General features: G+C 36.1%; 1 protein-coding gene and 1 pseudogene across 3 annotated transcripts in view; one reads left to right on the plus strand and one right to left on the minus strand.

The window, feature by feature from the left end:
• PPP1CB (protein phosphatase 1 catalytic subunit beta) overlaps positions 1 to 9,322 on the plus strand; it is a 36,938-nt gene extending 27,616 nt beyond the window's left edge. For both annotated transcript variants that reach the window (XM_082641824.1, XM_082641825.1), the window contains exons 7-9: positions 1,942 to 2,093; positions 4,869 to 5,003; positions 7,513 to 9,322. In XM_082641824.1, the coding sequence (XP_082497950.1) occupies positions 1,942 to 2,093; positions 4,869 to 5,003; positions 7,513 to 7,617 (392 nt within the window). In that variant the 3' untranslated portion in view covers positions 7,618 to 9,322. The remainder of the gene's footprint in view (positions 1 to 1,941; positions 2,094 to 4,868; positions 5,004 to 7,512) is intronic.
• A 2,073-nt stretch (positions 9,323 to 11,395) lies between these two features.
• Positions 11,396 to 14,832, minus strand: LOC309815762 (phosphatidylinositol 4,5-bisphosphate 3-kinase catalytic subunit alpha isoform-like; annotated as a pseudogene). The gene is made up of 2 exons: positions 14,007 to 14,832; positions 11,396 to 13,790 (listed from the first exon to the last, which is right to left on the minus strand). The product of its transcript is annotated as a phosphatidylinositol 4,5-bisphosphate 3-kinase catalytic subunit alpha isoform-like (transcript).
• Between the last annotated feature and the right edge of the window lie 3,113 nt (positions 14,833 to 17,945).

The following is a 17,945-nucleotide window of genomic DNA, read 5'->3' on the forward strand; positions in this document are numbered from 1 at the left end:
TGTTGGTATAGTTCAGACATAAATCAGTTTCAAGGATGGCTCGTTAGGTTTCTCTGTTTATCATATTTTAATGGGAAGTTTCCGAGATGCTAAAAACAGTCACTTTGAGCTTTCATATTCTCTGTAATCTTTAGAAATTTAACTTATAAATTATGTTTTTTGAGATAATAGCCTAATGATTATATTGCTTATTCATTAGGGATTGGATTATAAACATTGAACCTTGACTCTGAGATTCTTGTCTCCATCCATTAAGATTAAGGAACGCCACATTGTTGTTGCTACAGTTATTTGATTTTGTATGCATGTAGGCTGTTGCATTTTCCAGATAATTCCAAAAGCAACTACATTCTAGTTTTATTGTCACATTAAAATTATAGAATAATATCTTGACCTTCTCACTGCTGCTTCTGTGGAAACAGACTGGAAAGTATGAGCACTGTAGAGCTGTGTGTGTGTGTGTGTGTGTGTGTGTGTATTTAAAGAATCAGCTTCTGATGCTTTAGAAACCAGCAAGAGCTTTTAAACTGAGACCATCCCAATGGATTTTGTATGCTGGTGGATTTCTTAAAACATCATGACAGGAGTTTAGGAAATAATGATAGAAATTAAGCGTGCATTGCCACGATTTCTACAGGGTGTTTTAGATACTTCCCCTATCAAGACAGGCTGTACTGTGACTCAAAATGAAGATCTCCTTTCGTGATAAGCTATATTATGAGGTATATGGATTATCCAGAAAAACTTTAAAGCTGACTCATTCTAAAACAGTCTTCCCTTAGTACCGTAGTTCTTAGAAAACTAAATATCACCATCTGAGTATCCACCCTTTCTTAATCTCACTACAACTTGACTTTACCCTCTCTCTTGCCCTCAACCATCAAGATATTGCTTTCATTACCGTCTGATAATCTAATTGTAAATAGCATAGGTTTTTGTCCTAATCCGCTTGTTCATTGTACTTGAAATGTAACCATTTCCTACTTCTAGATAAGTCTTACCCTTTCGGGAGATCCTACTATTCTAATCTCTTCCTTTTGTTTTGACTATTCCTTCCCAATACTTTTTGCTCATTCCTTCTCTGCCTGCTTATTAAATGTTTGATTCCTGTGTTCATTTACTGGTCTTCTTACTTTACATTCCCAAGATGGTTTCAGTTCCTTCTAAGATTACTACTATTAGTAAGATGAAGATACTTAGATAAATATTTTTAGCTCTGACCTCTTTTTTTAAGCCCAAAACATTGTAAAGTCAAGGATCTGATCTGATTTTGTTTCTCCATATACTTTATTTAAATCCTCCAGGCCTTTGTAGAAAATGTTTTCTTCCCTCAAATTGATCTATAGATCAAATGTAGTTCCAGTGAAATCTCGATTAGGTCCACAGAATTTGACAGCCTGATTCAGAGGTTTATATGTGGAAGAACAAAGGATTAAAAGTAACCAAGACAATCCTGAAGAAAAATATTAAGTGGGGGGTAGGCCTACCAAATAGATTTATTTAAAAGCTCTAGTGTGTTATTGGCTCAGTGTTAACTAAAGTAGATTAATGGAATAGACTACAGTACCAGAAACAGGATAGTTAGCTCTGTAAGGAAAGGATGAACTATTCAGGAAATGCTCCTGGGTCAATTGGTTATCCATACGGAGAAACTATAGACAAAAGACGAACAACCTTTTCCAATATATGCTTTAGAGTGAGCCATGCACACGTCCTATCTGTGGAAAGGGTTGGTGAGTACTGCCTTAAGTCAGGTACAATTGTATTTGCATGGTTACTTTAACAAAAAATGGCTAAGTTTGATAGGCTGGGATACTAGGGGGCAAGTGATTATTACTATTATTAAAGGGTAAGAGGACAGAAGAAGAAATGCGATGTAGATATACTTTATTTTATAAATTTTGTTTTGTTTTTTCATTGCTATGTTTTTATTCTTTAAAGGGTTGCTCTGTGATTTGCTGTGGTCTGACCCAGATAAGGATGTGCAAGGTTGGGGAGAAAATGATCGTGGTGTTTCCTTCACTTTTGGAGCTGATGTAGTCAGTAAATTTCTGAATCGTCATGATTTAGACTTGATTTGTCGAGCTCATCAGGTATGAAATACAAAACTTGGGTGTTTTGATGTTTATTAACTTCACCCAGGTGTACTCCTTTTATTTTTGAGGAAATTGAGATCCAAGAAAGCTAATTATACAAGGAAAGCAGTAGAAGAGATAAAGCCTATACCTTGATCTCACAATTGACAATCTAATGATTAGTTAACCCTTTCTCACCCTCTTAAGGGGAAAGGTTTCAAAGGAATATATTTTTGTAGTGTACTGCAATACTAACAAATTTTTCAGTTCTTGTCTGAAGCTTTCTAGAAATATTTGACCCCATTTTAATATGATAGTTACATATTATAGATAAAAATCAAATGAACTGTGGATTTTGATAAGAACAAACCACACTGTAAAAAGACAATTGGGGAAATTCGATTATAGGCTGGGTATTAGATATCAAGGAGTCGTTGTTAATTGTTTTAGCTCTGTGATAATACATATTGCTATGTAAGAAGGATGTCCATATTTTTCGAAATGCCTCCTCAAGTATATAGGGTAAGATGATATATCTAGGGTTTGTTTTAAAATACATCAGCAAGACGCAGACATAGAGAATGGACTTGAGGACACGGGGAGAGGGAAGGGTAAGCTGGGAAGCAGTGAGAGAGTGGCATGGACATATTATATACACTACCAAATGTAAAATAGCTAGCTAGTGGGAAGCACCCACATAGCACAGGGAGATCAGCTCGGTTCTTTGTGTCCACATAGAGGGGTGGGAAGAGATATGGGGATATACGTATATGTATAGCTGATTCATTTTGTTATAAAGCAGAAGTTAACACACCATTGTGAAGCAATTATACTCCAGTAAAGATGTTAAAAAAATAAAATACATCAGAGAAAAGCAGGGGTGGATAAATGAAATAAATGTAGCAAGGTCTTGGTAATTATTGAATCAGGTTGGTGAGTAAATGGGAGTTTATTGAACTCTGTCTAGTTTTGTGTATATTTGAATTTTCACTTAAAAAAAATACATGTACAATTTAGGCGTATTTGGGTTTTTTTTGTCCTTCACCGATAAGATTATATACTCTTTAAGGAGGGAATTGTGACTTGTTGGCCTTTGAATATCCATTGCCTTGTGAATTTACTGACATATTGTAACATGTAGTTAGTGTTTGTTAACAAAGGCTTATTTTAACAATATATCAAGTCCTCATGCTCTCTAGAACATAACTAATTTAAAATACATTGAAAAGCATTTTTAAAAATCTTTTTTTGCTACTTTTTTAAGTATTTGAAATTTGTAAATATAATATTTAAAGATTCCTTGTTATTTCTTTGTTAAGGCAAAATTTGTTAATTATATGCTATTCTACAGTACTCCCCTTTTTTCTGTAGTTTTGCTCCCCATAACCCTTGACGACTACTACCTTCTTTATGTGATCCTATGTGATAAAGATGACAGGCTTCTCATTTTCTGCACGTGTTGTATATCAAATGCCTTTTTTTCTATTAAAATTTCCTAGTTCAATTAAGTGAAGTTATGTCCCCAAATCCTTTGCTTTTGGCATAGTTGTTTTTTAATCAGTGAACATTGTATTTATAGTTCAGGTAATTAAAATAAGTCTTCCACAAGATAACAGGGCAGAGTTGCTGAGTTTCCTAATAAAATATCCACTGATAATCAGTTTTTTCAGCTATAGGTCTCTATTCATTTGTCTTTTCAGAAATAGTGATGATTTTTTTTTTTTTTTTTTTTTGCGGTACGCGGGCCTCTCACTGTTGCGGCCTCTCCCGTTGCGGAGCACAGACTCCGAACGCGCAGGCTCAGCGTCCATGGCTAGCCACTCCGCAGCATGCGGGATCCTCCCGGACCGGGGCACAAAGCCGTGTCCCCTGCATCGGCAGGCGGACTCCCAACCACTGCGCCACCAGGGAAGCCCCAATAGTGATGATTTTTAAAAGTCAGGTTACTGAACTACCTTAGTTTGCATGATCTTTTTCTAGACACCTCCAAAATCCTGTTCTGCTTATTTTCAAACTTATTGTCTCTAAAATTAAGAGATTTATGATGGGAAACAACACAAACTACAGATATTTCCTTTTTTAAAAACCCTGTTCTTTTAGTAAATACGTGAATAAATAAACAAATGAACGAGCAAACTAAGAACTGAAAGGACATACTGAGTGCCAAGCAGTATGCTGAGCTGGAGTAGATAAAGTGGACAAAGTCTTAACAGAAAAGGTTAATATCTAAATTTTACCGTGAGGTAATAACAACTGGCACATGTACCTGATACTAAAGTAGGAATTATATAAAAATGTAAATAATTGTGGAAGTGCTTTCTCCAAGTATTGTAGGATAATTTTGCTTAATCAAAGAATACCTAGAAGACTTCAGAAAATATTCTTGCCTACTACAAATAAATAGAAAATATTTACATGTCATTGCATACCTCTCAAATCTGTAGACTGGGAAACATAAATTGTTTAGTTCACTTAGGAATTGACAGCAGATTCTAGAAGTCATGTTAAATCATTAAGAAAAAGAGTTACACACATAGAAGTGTAATCTATAGGCAGCTAATTTTTTGTAGCGTGATCTGTGTACAGTAAGCTCAACTTAGTAAAGTCTTCAGTATGTGGCTATGTAATACTAATAGGAAATTAGAAAGTGGAACAAAAATCAAGCTTCCAAAACAAAACAGGGTTTTGTTTTTTTTCAGGTCTTTGTCACATTAATCTTAATTAGTATTGATGGTTGAGAATTTCAAAGAACACATAAATAAGTGTTTTTTCTTTTGACTTTTCCTTCGCCAGGTGGTGGAAGATGGATATGAATTCTTTGCTAAGCGACAATTGGTAACCCTATTTTCAGCCCCAAATTACTGTGGCGAGTTTGATAATGCTGGTGGAATGATGAGTGTGGATGAAACTTTGATGTGTTCATTTCAGGTATGATATAATATATAAACTTTTAACAACTAGAAATCTCTTTTTTTTTTAATTGAAGTATAGTTGATTTACAATGTTGTGTTAGTTTCTGATGTAAAGCAGTGATTAAGTTATACATATATATATTCTTTTTCATATTCTTTTCCATTGTGATTTATTACAGGATATTGAATATAGTTTCCTGTGTTATACAGTAGAACCTTGTTGTTTATCTAATTTATATATAGTAGTTTGAATCTGCTAATGCCAAACTCCTAATTTATCCCTCCCCCACCCCTTTTCCCCTTTGGTAACCAAAAGGTTTTAACAACTAGAAATCTAATTAAAACTATTGTCAGAAGAATTTTCTTTCAGATTGTGTTCTTTCCTTGAGTTAGTATAGAAAATCAATTTTGTTCAGAAGTAAAATCACTCATAGACTCCTTTAGAGATTTCTATTTTCATTTCCAAACGCTCCAGTCTTTTTGGTATATATCCCATAATTAGAGTTTTAGGAAACCTGAGTCGTGTCAGTCATTCTTGATGCAGATGTTTAAATTGTTAAATTCCTGTATGAATCCTTAGATAGTGGCTTACCTACTAAAAGAATGTAAATTCAGTGAATAATTTAGATTTTGTTTTCTTCTGCAAGATGAATAGGTAGCACAGGCGTTGAGTGGAGAGAGTTATATTATGAACTCCGATTAAAATAATGTATAATATTTACCTAAGAAAAACTTTCCAAATAATCTTAAAGTATCAATTTGTGAATATAGAGACATTTACATTTTAAAAAGAGACCAGCTTTAGCTTTAGTGTGCTCCTTAAAATCATTCTTGTTCATGGACTTAAGTCACCTTAATACTAAGCTTTTTGCAAAGGTTATTTTATGTCCTTAACATCACACACTGTATTTCTCTTTTTAAATGTAGAAGGGGTTTGTTTCTATCAGTTAGTAGACTTGAATGCTAAATGTTTGATTTCTCATTTTCAGTTTAAACATAGTAACCAGGCCTTATCCTTCAACAGTTGCCATAATGGAGCTGTATTAATATATCCCCCCCCCCACTGGGGCACTATGACACTCTGAATAAAAATGCTTATGAGTCTTTTCTGCATGTTTTTTATGTAAATACTGAAATTCTCTACCTAAAATATAGGTTAAAGCTCTGTTTACACCCACAAGAATAAACATAATTTTTAAATGTCAGATAGTAGCAAGTATTGGTGAGGATGTGGAGAAGTTGGAACCTTATGCATTGATAGTGGGAATGGAGAATGGTGTGGCTGCTTTGCAAAACAGTTTGGCAGTTCCTCAAAAAGTTAAACATAGAATTTCTATATGACCCAGCAATTCCACTCCTAGGTATATACCTGAAAGAATTGAAAACAGGTACTCAAATACATGTATATGCATATTCATAGGAGCATTATTTATAATAGCCAAAGGTAGAAATAACCCAGATGGCCATCAGCTAAAGAGTGAATAAACAAAATGTGGAATATCCATAAAATGGCGTATTGTTTGGCAATTAAAAGTAATGAAGTACTGGGAATTTCCTGGTGGGTCCAGTGGTTAGGACTCTGCACTCTCACTGCCAAGGGCCTTGGTTTGATCCCTGGTTGGGGAACTAAAATCCCATAAGCCGCGTGGCATGGCCAAAAGAAAAAAAAAAGTAATGAAGGACTTAATATATGCTACAACATCAAAATCATTATCTTAGTGAAAGAAGCCAGTCACAAAAGACCACACGTTGTATGGTTTCATTTATTTAAAATAGCCAGAAAAAACAAATCAATAGAGAAGGTAAAGTAGTGATTGCTTGGAGTTGAAGAGAGTTTTAGGGGAGTGGAGAGTGGAAATGGCGAGGGAGTGATTGCTTATGGGAACGAGGTTTCTTCCTGGGGTGACAAAAATGTTCTAATGTTAGATTATAGCAGTGGTTGTATAGCTGTAAATATATTAAAAACTGTTGACTTGTTACATTTTAATGGGTGAACTTTATGATATCTAATATATATAGCTTTTTTTAAATAAAAGATCTGTGTACACATAATAAATTAAGATCTGAAGAGTTTGTGGCTAATTACCCTCTAAACTGTAGAAGAATTATGATGAGAACCTAGGTGTTTTGACTCTTAAACTAGTATTCTTTCTTCGTCATAGAGATACACTAGTTTGAAAATTTTTTTATTGATACTTAAGTCTAAGGATTGGGTAGTTGATGGGATTTGTGTACTTGAGCTTTTGTACAGCAGAAAATAACACAACATTGTAAAGCAACTATACGCCAATAAAAAATAAAATAAATAAAATTTAAAAATTATCAATGGAATGACCAGTAATAGCGATATTCAGACATTTACTGTACTCTTTAAACGTGAGAAATGTTTATGGAACTTTGCTGTTTTCTTCTACAGTTTTATAATTGATGTCATTTACTGAAAGGCCCACTATTGTAACAGTAATTTCCTTAAACTTATTGTACTTGAAAAAAAATAACATTGTTACTAAATTATTTACTTTAAGATATTGAAACCATCTGAAAAGAAAGCTAAGTACCAATATGGTGGACTGAATTCAGGACGTCCTGTCACTCCACCTCGAACAGCTAATCCACCGAAGAAAAGGTGAAGAAAGGAACTCTGTAAAGAAACCATCAGATTTGTTAAGGACATACTTCATAATATATAAGTGTGCACTGTAAAACCATCCAGCCATTTGACACCCTTTATGATGTCACACCTTTAACTTAAGGAGACGGGTAAAGGATCTTAAATTTTTTTCTAATAGAAAGATGTGCTACACTGTATTGTAATAAGTATACTCTGTTATAATATTCAACAAAGTTAAATCCAAATTCAGAATTGCCCATTAAATTTACATCTTCACGTATCACAGTTTTTAAAGTTGAAAAGCATCCCAGTTAAACTAGATGTGATAGTTAAACCAGATGAAAGCATGATGATCCATCTGTGTAATGTGGTTTTAGTGTTGCTTGGTTGTTTAATTATTTGGGGCTTGTTTTTGTTTTGTTTTGTTTGTTTTTGCTAAAATAATGGCAAATTCTTTAAATTTTTTCCCAGACATTTTAAAAAGTGAAATGTGGGAAGAGCTTTAAAGACATTCATTGACTATTAATTTTCCATTGCTTATTTACTTATGTACCTGTTTGATCTTACTAAGAAAACTTATGCCTCATTACAGTAAAAAGGAATTTTAGAGATATTTTTTAAAAATATGCAAACTGTCCAATCGAGTGATTTAATCAGTTTGGGCAAACATTACAGCTGATAGTGAATATCTTGCTTTATACAGAAATTGCCACTGATTTGGATTTGTGCACTCTAATTTTAACTTATTGATGCTCTATTGTGCAGTAGCATTTTCATTTAACTTTAAGATAAGGCTCATTTAGTATACCCAACTAGTTGGTAATGTGGTTATGTGGTACCTTGGCTTTAGGTTTTAATTCGCACGAAACACCTTTTTGGCATGCTTAACTTTCTGGTAACACCCTCACCTGCATTGGTTTTGTTTTTTGGTTTTTGTTGTTGTTGTTGTTTGTTTTTAGATCCACAGAACATGAGAATCCTTTTTTGACAAGCCTTGGAAAGCTGACATTATCTCTTTTTTCCTCCCTCTGTACGAAGGATGTATTTAAATGAATGCTGGTCAGTGGGACATTTGTCAACTATGGGTATTGGGTGCTTGACTGTCTAATATTGCCATGTGAATGTTGTATACGATTGTAAGGCTTATGTCACTAAAGATTTTTATTCTGATTTTTCATGATCAAAGTTCATATGATATTGTATAGACATGCTTTGTAGTGAACTATAGTAGCAATAATTTCTGTACATGATCAAGGGTTTATTGCAGCATTTCTTTTCCTGTTTTTTTTTTTAAGGGTAGTATTAGCAAATGACAGGAGTAGAAAAGTCAACATAAAGATTTCAGAAGGAGAACTTACAGAACACAGATTTGTGATGCTTTGGATGCAACACTTTTGGATGTGATTCTAAAAGCTTTTATTGAGCGTTGTCAAATTTGTAAGCTTCATAGGGATGGACATCATATTTATAAATGCCCTTCTATAAGTGCTACCATAGATGTGAAATTCTTGACCTTAATATCGTCTTTGAAAATGTTAAATTGAGAATTCTGTTAACTTACGTTTTAAGAATTGGCATATTGTATTACTGCAAGAGATTTGATTTTCAGCACAGTGCAACGTTCTTTCAAATGCATATGTCTTTTTTTTCTAATTCCATTTTGTTTTAAAGCACATTTTAAATGTAGTTTTCTCATTTAGTAAAAGTTGTCTAATTGATATGAAGCCTGACTGGTTATTTTATTCCTTTTTTTTTCCTTTACAATGAGACATTTAAACACACATTTTATTCAAATAGATTTTAATGTCTTTGACGCATACTGAATTGGTTCTTTTTTAAAATTGTCCGTGTACTGCATATGATGTATTAGGTTAGGTCACACAGGCTTTTTATCTAATGTGATTTAAATATCTTCCTAACTGAAGAGTAAGTTGAGCAATTTTTAATAGAATTTTAGATGTACTCTTATCAGCATAGTGTGAAGGGGGTCTAGAAAATAAGCCTTTGGCAGGAGACAGGGCAGTCTTTTATTAATCTTAGTAATAGTCAAAACATTAATTTGGATCCTACATATTGGGTTTTTGTAGTAATTTAGCCAGGTCAGTACTGAATATGAAAAAAATAGTCACTAATTAAGCAAATTAATATTGGTCGCTGAATTTGAAGAATAGAAATTTATCATGTTTTAAAATTATTCAAGCAGTCTTAAAATACTTTAACAGCTTCTATTCATATAGTGTGTTCATTACAAATATTATTTGCTTGGTAACTCTGCTACTTGAAATAAATAAAACTTTCTTAGCAGAAAATATCCTATAATTCTAGTGTCACTAATTTGTTCTTCCCTGTTGCTAATTTATATCATTTTTCCTCTGATTTTTAATAATTTTCTATATTCAAATTTATTTTAAACGTCATGACATTCAGAGTCATTAAACACAATAGATAACTGTGATAATGTGATGGATCACATGGATTATTATGGTCCATTTCTGTTCTTGAATGGAAAGAATCAACTACAAATTACATTTGAAGCCTTACCATTCATTATTTTAATTTTGCCCAGGGACCAATTTTAATCATGATCAGCAGGACAGGTTTGTTCAAAATGTTGAGTCAAAATACCTGCAAGCAGAATTTTAAAGTTTAAAATGTGGCTAGTTGGAAGTGTAAGAGGTTATAATAGGCCTTTAAAAAAAATTTGTCTAAGGGAAAACCAGGAGCATCTTGAGATGCGTCCCTTAAGAGTATATAAAAGTGTATTATATCGAGCCTAGGAACTTAAATATATCTCCATATATAAGTTCAGGTACATTCCTGTGTCTACTTGGCAACTGTTAACTTCTGAACCAAAAGAACAAATTTTTTTCTTTCACATCTTTACATTAAAAATGTGTTTAGAGAAGGAAAATAGGCTTACTTTACTCTTGCTGCCCTGACTCAATCCACCTCTTCTCTTGTAAAAGCTGTGCCTGAGAAAACACTTAATAGCCTGACTATACCAGTGCCCTCATGTAGAAATACTCTATCCCTTTTTTGCTAGTAGATTTCAGTGTTTTTATAATTTCCTTAAACAGCTAAAAAGTGGTTAAAGGGAGTTTAAAGTGACAGGGTACCTTGCAAAATCAACAGCAGTTCAATAAAACATAAACTGATTCCCTATAAGTATATGATGAAAGTTTTATTATCTTTATTCTCTTTATAATGTTTCAACAAAAGTGAAATTTAGATACAGTGTAGAAATTTTGATCTCTTGTTCAGTTTTACCTGTACTTTTGAATGCCAGAATTTCTAAATCCCTGATTAGAAAAAAAATTTTAATATGAAATTTTCATTATTTTCCAATCTTAAGTGTAATTTAACATCAGACTCCAGTTTACATGGACCTAATGCAATAGCAGACTTTATTGTGTCCACATTTCAAAACATGAAACATTTGCAAGACAAAAAAAAATCATTCTTTTTCCTTCTCCATCATTTCTATATATTTTGGGGGTTTTTGTTTTGTTTTTTAAAAAAAGATACAAACCATCTTGAAGTTACCTTTTTGGACTTAAGGCATAACATGAAATTGCACATTATTTTAAAGCTTAATTTTGAAATGAATTAGTTCTATCAAACCCTGTTTGCATTTACATTATTTAAATTATATAGTATTTTATTTCTGTTCTTGCTGTAAATTCTAATGCTGTTCATGGATTGTGCATTTCCTGTGCAATCAGTCTTTGCCTGTTGACAGTTGTTAACAGTGCAGTATAGAATCCAGATACTGAGCTTTCAGTTTCTTAGTTATCATTTCAGTTCAAAGCATGCTGCTTAATTGTGTGGAAGATCCAATCCATTTTTGTTGTCCAGCCACCATAATGTGCATCATTGGTTTTATGAAATATTCCAAAGCCTCTTGCTCAGTTTTATCTAAAGCTAGGGTCTTGCGAATGTATGCAGTATCATGAAAAGATTGTAGTTCTGGCATTCCAGAGCCAAGCATCATTGAGAAAAGATTTATGAAGAGATCAGCATGCTACCGAATAGCTAGATAAGCCTTGTAACACATCTCCTGAAACCTCTCAAATTCTCTTATCTTTGTGCATTCTTGGGCTCCTTTACTAATCACTATTAAGAAATCTTGGATCAAAACAAATGGCACACGCCCTCATTTATAACCAAATTTTTTCTTCTTGTGATCCAAAAAGTGTCTAAAATCTATATGAAACAGTTGTCCATCATCTTTAACCATGATGTTACTATTGTGACCATCTCCAATTCCCAAAATGAAGATAGCAACACAATACCCAGCACATGAACATGTAAACAGATCGATGGCTGCATATTTCTCCCTTGTTCTTGTCTTTGAGCCACTGATGTAGTGTGTGGCTGTTGAACTGCAGGGCACCTTTCAGGCCTCCTTTAGACTGAATTTGCATAATAGTGAGAATTTCTCACCACCTCAGTAAGTCCCACACAGTCACCAATTGACAACCATAAGGTAACATTTGAAGATCAAAACCTTGATTTTGTCAGATATTTTCCATAATGCAAATAATTTGAAGTGTTAGCATATCTTGCCATAAATCATCACCATTTTTAAAGATGATCTCGTTCTGAAAGAGTAATTCGGACATGATGTCTGGGTTCTCCCAATTCAACCACAGTGGCCTTTTTGCAGAGGACATAATTCGACACTCTTCAAGCCTGAGATTTCCCAGCTGATGAGCAGGGTTTAGAGGCAATAGAAAGCCCTGAAGAGCATCCATGAAATCTGGTAGCCGCATTTGCTCAACTAAAAACTTCATCTGTACCTTCTGTGTTTCATCCTTCTTCTCTTGTTTGAGATAAGTTAATGAGCTCTTCCCATAGCTTCAGCCTGCCTGTTCAGGTGTTTCAAATACACCCCACATGCACAGCAACAGGACTCCAAAAGCAGGCCAAACCTACGACTGTTTTACTGTGCATCTCAGATTTTAAATGCCAAAAGAAAAAGTGCCTAATCCTTTGATTAGTCAATGCTTTTTTGAGTAAAAATCTCACAAGTAGGTTATCCAAATACTGTTCATATTTTAGGACCCGTACTAGCGGAATTAGGTACTGAGAAAGTTTGTCATCTGTTAAATATTTTTCTAAGCATTGAACAGCAAAACCTTGAACCATGGGATCTGGGTAATTGCAGTCCAGAAGCTCCATAGCCTGTTGAGGTTTGATTGGAGGCCAATCGTTTACCAAGCAGTACATCTGAGCTACTTCATCTCTAGAATTCCATTTAACAGACAGAATTAATTTGGGTAGAATTTCAGAGATAGTTACACAATAGTGTCTGTGGCTCCACAGAAAATCTCTTAGTGATTTCAGATAGAGGATCTCGTGTACAAATTGCTTGGAGCTGTTAGCACTTTATCAATTCATTGTCTCTAGCTAGTCTTACTCAGTCCTGCATGGGAATAACTAAATCCTGCTTCTCGGGATACAGACCAATTGGCATGCTCTTCGATCACTGACATATCTGGAAACTTAACCACACTGCCGAACCAGTCAAACTCCAACTCTAAACATGGAGTTTCTTTATTTGGATTTGATCCAGTAACACCAATAGAGTTCAGCAAATCTTCAAGTCCATGAGGTACTGTCCAAAGATTCAAAGCCATTTTTCCAGATACTAGAGTATCTGTAATCAAACAAGTTTATATTTCCCCAGGCCAATGGACAGTGTTCCTCTTTAGCACCCTTTCGGCCTTTAACAGAACAAATAGAAAGGCAAAGTCGAGCAGCATGAGGAAGATAAGGAATGTATATATCGTAATTCAGCCATTCATTCCACCTGGGATTGGAACAAGGTACTCTTTTGAGTGTTCACATTATCACATAAGGGTTCTCCTCCATGGTAGATACCTGTTCTAACACAGATCTTGTCAATGTCTCGAATATTTACATTCACATAGGTTGCACAAAGAATTTTTATTCTGAGTGTACTATTTATAACCCAAAGGGATTTTGTAGATGTTTCTCCATTCGTATATGGTGTAGCTGTGGAGATGTATCTGGAATAAGATGGCATTGTAAAACAATCCAATGGCGGTTGAGAGTAGAGCCTTTCTTTAGCCATCAGCATCAAACTGGGCATCCTCCCAAGCATTATACAGCTTCTTATATACTTACACTAAGGATATTTTCCTAGGAAGTATTCGTCACATCCACACACTTTTTTTTTTTTTTTTTTTTGCAGTACGCGGGCCTCTCACTGTTGGGGCCTCTCCCGTTGCGGAGCACAGGCTCCGGACGCGCAGGCTCAGCGGCCATGGCTCATGGGCCCAGCCACTCCGCGGCATGTGGGATCCTCCTAGACCGGGGCATGAACCCGCGTCCCCTGCATCAGCAGGCAGACTCTCAACCACTGCTCCACCAGGGAAGCCCCACACACTTTTAAAATATACTTGCCCTGATATTCTAAAACAGAGTTTCAGTTTTTCAGATGATAGCAACATACTTTGAATTTTTTTCCTGATTGCTTCAGCAATTACTTGTTCTGGCACACAGTCATGGTTGATTTTCAGAGTATACTTCTGCTTGTCATTATTTGGAGAAACTATTATCCAAATCACCACTATTATTTGCCCTTTATCCAATTTATTATGTATGCGCTTTGGCAGTTCTCGTGAAGATTCTACATTTGGAGGACAGACATACATTGCTCTACCATGAGGTGAATTGAGATCCCTAAGATCCACAGCTTTACAAACATTGAGAATATTTCTTCGAAGTCCTGTACTTCTGGATCTTTAACCATATCGAATTCACACACTGGCATGCCAATGGCAAAACCAGTTTCTCGGTTGAGGATCTTTTCTTCATGGTTGCCTGCTGGTTCAGTTACTTTTAAAAAGGGTTGAAAAAGCTTAAGGTCACAAAGTCGTCTTGTTTCATGAAAAAATTCTTCCCTTTCTGCTTCTTGGGTAACACGAAAATGTAAGAAGATTCATCTTGAAGAAGTTGGTGGCGAGGGTATTTTCTCACTTTAAATAGTTCATGTTTTATAGTTAGTGTAGACTCATGGAGGCATTCTGAAGTTACTATTATCCCATTTGGTAGTAAACATTCTACTAGGAGTCTTGGCATCAAGTGGATGCCCCACAGTTCACCTGATGATGGTCTTGGAGGCATTGTTCTGATCCTTTACAAGTTTTACATATAAAAGTACTTTGCAGAATTAGATGCGTGGCTGTCCCAAGGCAGAAATGCTCGGAGCTCCTGGAACCTAACCGCATCGGGTCCCGGCGACGCTTCCCGGCAACGCTTCGGGTCCCAGCCCCGCGGGTGGCACAGCCCCGCCTCCCGGCCCCCCTGCCCCGCCGCTCCGGAGCTGCCCGGCCAGGCCCGAGCCCTGCCTTGCCAGCGGCCCAGCGGCAGCAGCCCGAGAGCTCAGCGGCTGCCTAGAAGATTTTAAAAGTCAAAACTTCCTTCAGCTACCACCTCTTACACTGGTTGACTTATTAAATCATAAACTTATTTAATTTCTTATTATTTTCTTTCTTGTACAGATTTGCCAGTGTTTTTATTAAACCTTATTTTTACAAAAGTGGCCGTAAATCTTTTTTCCTCTTAGGGATCTTTGCCAGCTAATGTGGTTACAAAATCTTACTTGTAACCCGGATTGTTTTGGGTATCAATAGAGTGGAAGATTACAAATGTGTTGGGAGGTGTGTGTTGTATGTATGTGAAAGGGAGCGAGAACAAACTGCCTGAAGCTCACAGATTCAGCATTTCTTTATTTTTGTTTTTATTTTTTTTATTTTTCTAAAATGATTTTATTTAAATAATTTTGACTCAAACTTTTAGCATTCATTGTAATTTGTATTTTGCCTTTTAATCTTTTTTTTAACATCTTTATTGGAGTATAATTGCTTTACAATGGTGTGTTAGTTTCTGCTTTATAACAAAGTGAATCAGTTATACATATACATATGTTCCCATCTCATCCCGCTTGCGTCTCCCTCCCTCCCACCCTCCCTATCCCACCCCTCTAGGTGGCCGGTCACAAAGCACCCAGCTGATCTCCCTGTGCTATGTGGCTGCTTCCCACTAGCTATCTATTTTACGTTTGGTAGTGTATATATGTCCATGCCACTCTCTCACTTTGTCACAGCTTACCCTTCCCCCTCCCCATATCCTTAAGTCCATTCTCTAGTAGGTCTGTGTCTTTATTCCCATCTTGCCCCTAGGTTATTCATGACCTTTTTTTTCCCCCTTAGATTCCATATATATGTGTTAGCATACATATACAATGGAATATTACTCAGCCATAAAAAGAAACGAAATGGAGTTATTTTTAGTGAGGTGGATGGACCTAGAGTCTGTCATACAGAGTGAAATAAGTCAGAAAGAAATAAGCATTTCTTTGATACTGCGTGCAAAAAGGTGGGAACCTAAGATCTATCCCTGGAGGGTTTCAGTCAAGCCTGGCCTGGGCTCACCAAGTAAGATGTGTTTTAATTTTTGCAGCTTCTTAAATCTGAGTAATTCAGTAGATGTACAGGCCAAAATTCTTCCCAAGAGAGCAATGACACCACAACTAAACGTGAAGCTAGCAGAACTTTACACCAATTATAATTATTATTACAATAGTGTGCCTTTTAGCACACTAATTTATAGTCTATCATGTATAAACACTGATTATTGACAAAGACAGAATACCGTACAACAGGAAAGAAGTAGTCCAGAGGAGTCCTTAATGTATGTGATACGTTTAACTGGAATAACTTAAGTCTTAAATCTACTAGTGTATTTCTTAGGAAAAAAGAGCCGAGGAAACAAAACCAGGGTGATGAAACTTTTTTTATCCGGCTACCTCCAATATGTGATTCTCAAAGTGATATTGGCATAGTTTCTGAAAATGCTGTCACTTACCAACAGATTATTAACAGACTGACACCCCACCATTCTTGGGGTAAACATGAGCTCTGTCTCTATCTCTCTTAGTGTAATAAGGATTCCTGAGAATGCAGGCGTGAGGGGCGGAATCACTTGACAAATCGTATTCTGGTCGAACTCAGGAAACTACCAACTTACCAAATTAAAAATTAATAACCTACTTCAATACCTCAGAAGAACCTATGTGAGGCCGAGGGTCCCATTCTCTGTTACGCATCTATTATGCAGTATATGCCTTAAGTTTTAGAAACAAATCCCTGTCTCCTGGGATAATTGCCTCAGGTTTTTGTAGCCCATCTCTAGCTGGGGCCTGGTAAGACCACTGAAATTAATTTGATAATATCAAAAATCTAGGTTAAAAGCTTTCTATTTAATAGGGCTTCCCTGGTGGCGCAGTGGTTAAGAATCTGCCTGCCAACGCAGGGGACACGGGTTTGAGCCCTGGTCCGGGAAGATCCCACATGCTGTGGAGCAACTAAGCTCGTGTGCCACAACTACTGAGCCTACGATCTAGAGCCCGCGAGCCGCAATTACTGAAGCCCACGTGCCTAGAGCCCGTGCTCCACAACAAGAGAAGCCATTGTAATGAGAAGCCCGCACACCGCAACGAAGAGTAGCCCCTGCTTGCCGCAACTAGAGAAAGCCCACAAGTAGCAACAAAGACCAAACGCAGCCAAAAATAAATTAAATAAATAAATTAAAAAAAAGAAAACACCACTTTATAGCAGTACACCATATATACTCAATAAATATTTGTTAAAAAAAAACAAATAGCTTTCTATTACTGTACTGTACAGCCTGTTTTTCATGGGAGACCCTAATCTTTTATTAAGTGAGTATCCTAAACTCTTTGGGTATCCTCACTGACAGATTAACACAAATTGTGATCTATTCCATTTTTTAAAGAAAATCAATTATTTGCTGTACAGATCCGTTAATATGTTGGGCATTCCTTCAAAAAGTTGTTCTATTTGGTCCTTAGAAGCCTAAGGTCTAGATCAGTCTAATTTTGACTAGAATGTATGGAGAGAGATTTTTTGTCTCTTGTTCGCTGATGTGTCTCCAGCTTCTAGAGTAGTGCCTAGCACATAGTACGTATGCAAATGTTGGTTTAATGAATGGCAAATGAGTTTCAAAAATCACTATTACTACCACTATTTTGACACTGTGACCTTTTGGAGAAATTAGCAAAAAATAATATAGTTGCAGTTTTGGGAGTTTTTTTTGCGGTACGTGGGCCTCTCACTGCTGTGGCCTCTCCTGTTGTGAGCACAGGCTCCGGATGTGCAGGCTCAGCAGCCATGGCTCACGGGCCCAGCCGCTCCGCGGCATGTGGGATCTTTCCAGACCGGGGCACGAACCCGTGTCCCCTGCATCAGCAGGCAGACTCTCAACCACTGCACCACCAGGGAAGCCCAGTTGCAGTTT

This window comes from Mesoplodon mirus (assembly GCF_964341445.2).
Source record: "Mesoplodon mirus genome assembly, chromosome: 14".
In the NCBI taxonomy this organism is placed as follows: Eukaryota; Metazoa; Chordata; class Mammalia; order Artiodactyla; family Ziphiidae; genus Mesoplodon; species Mesoplodon mirus.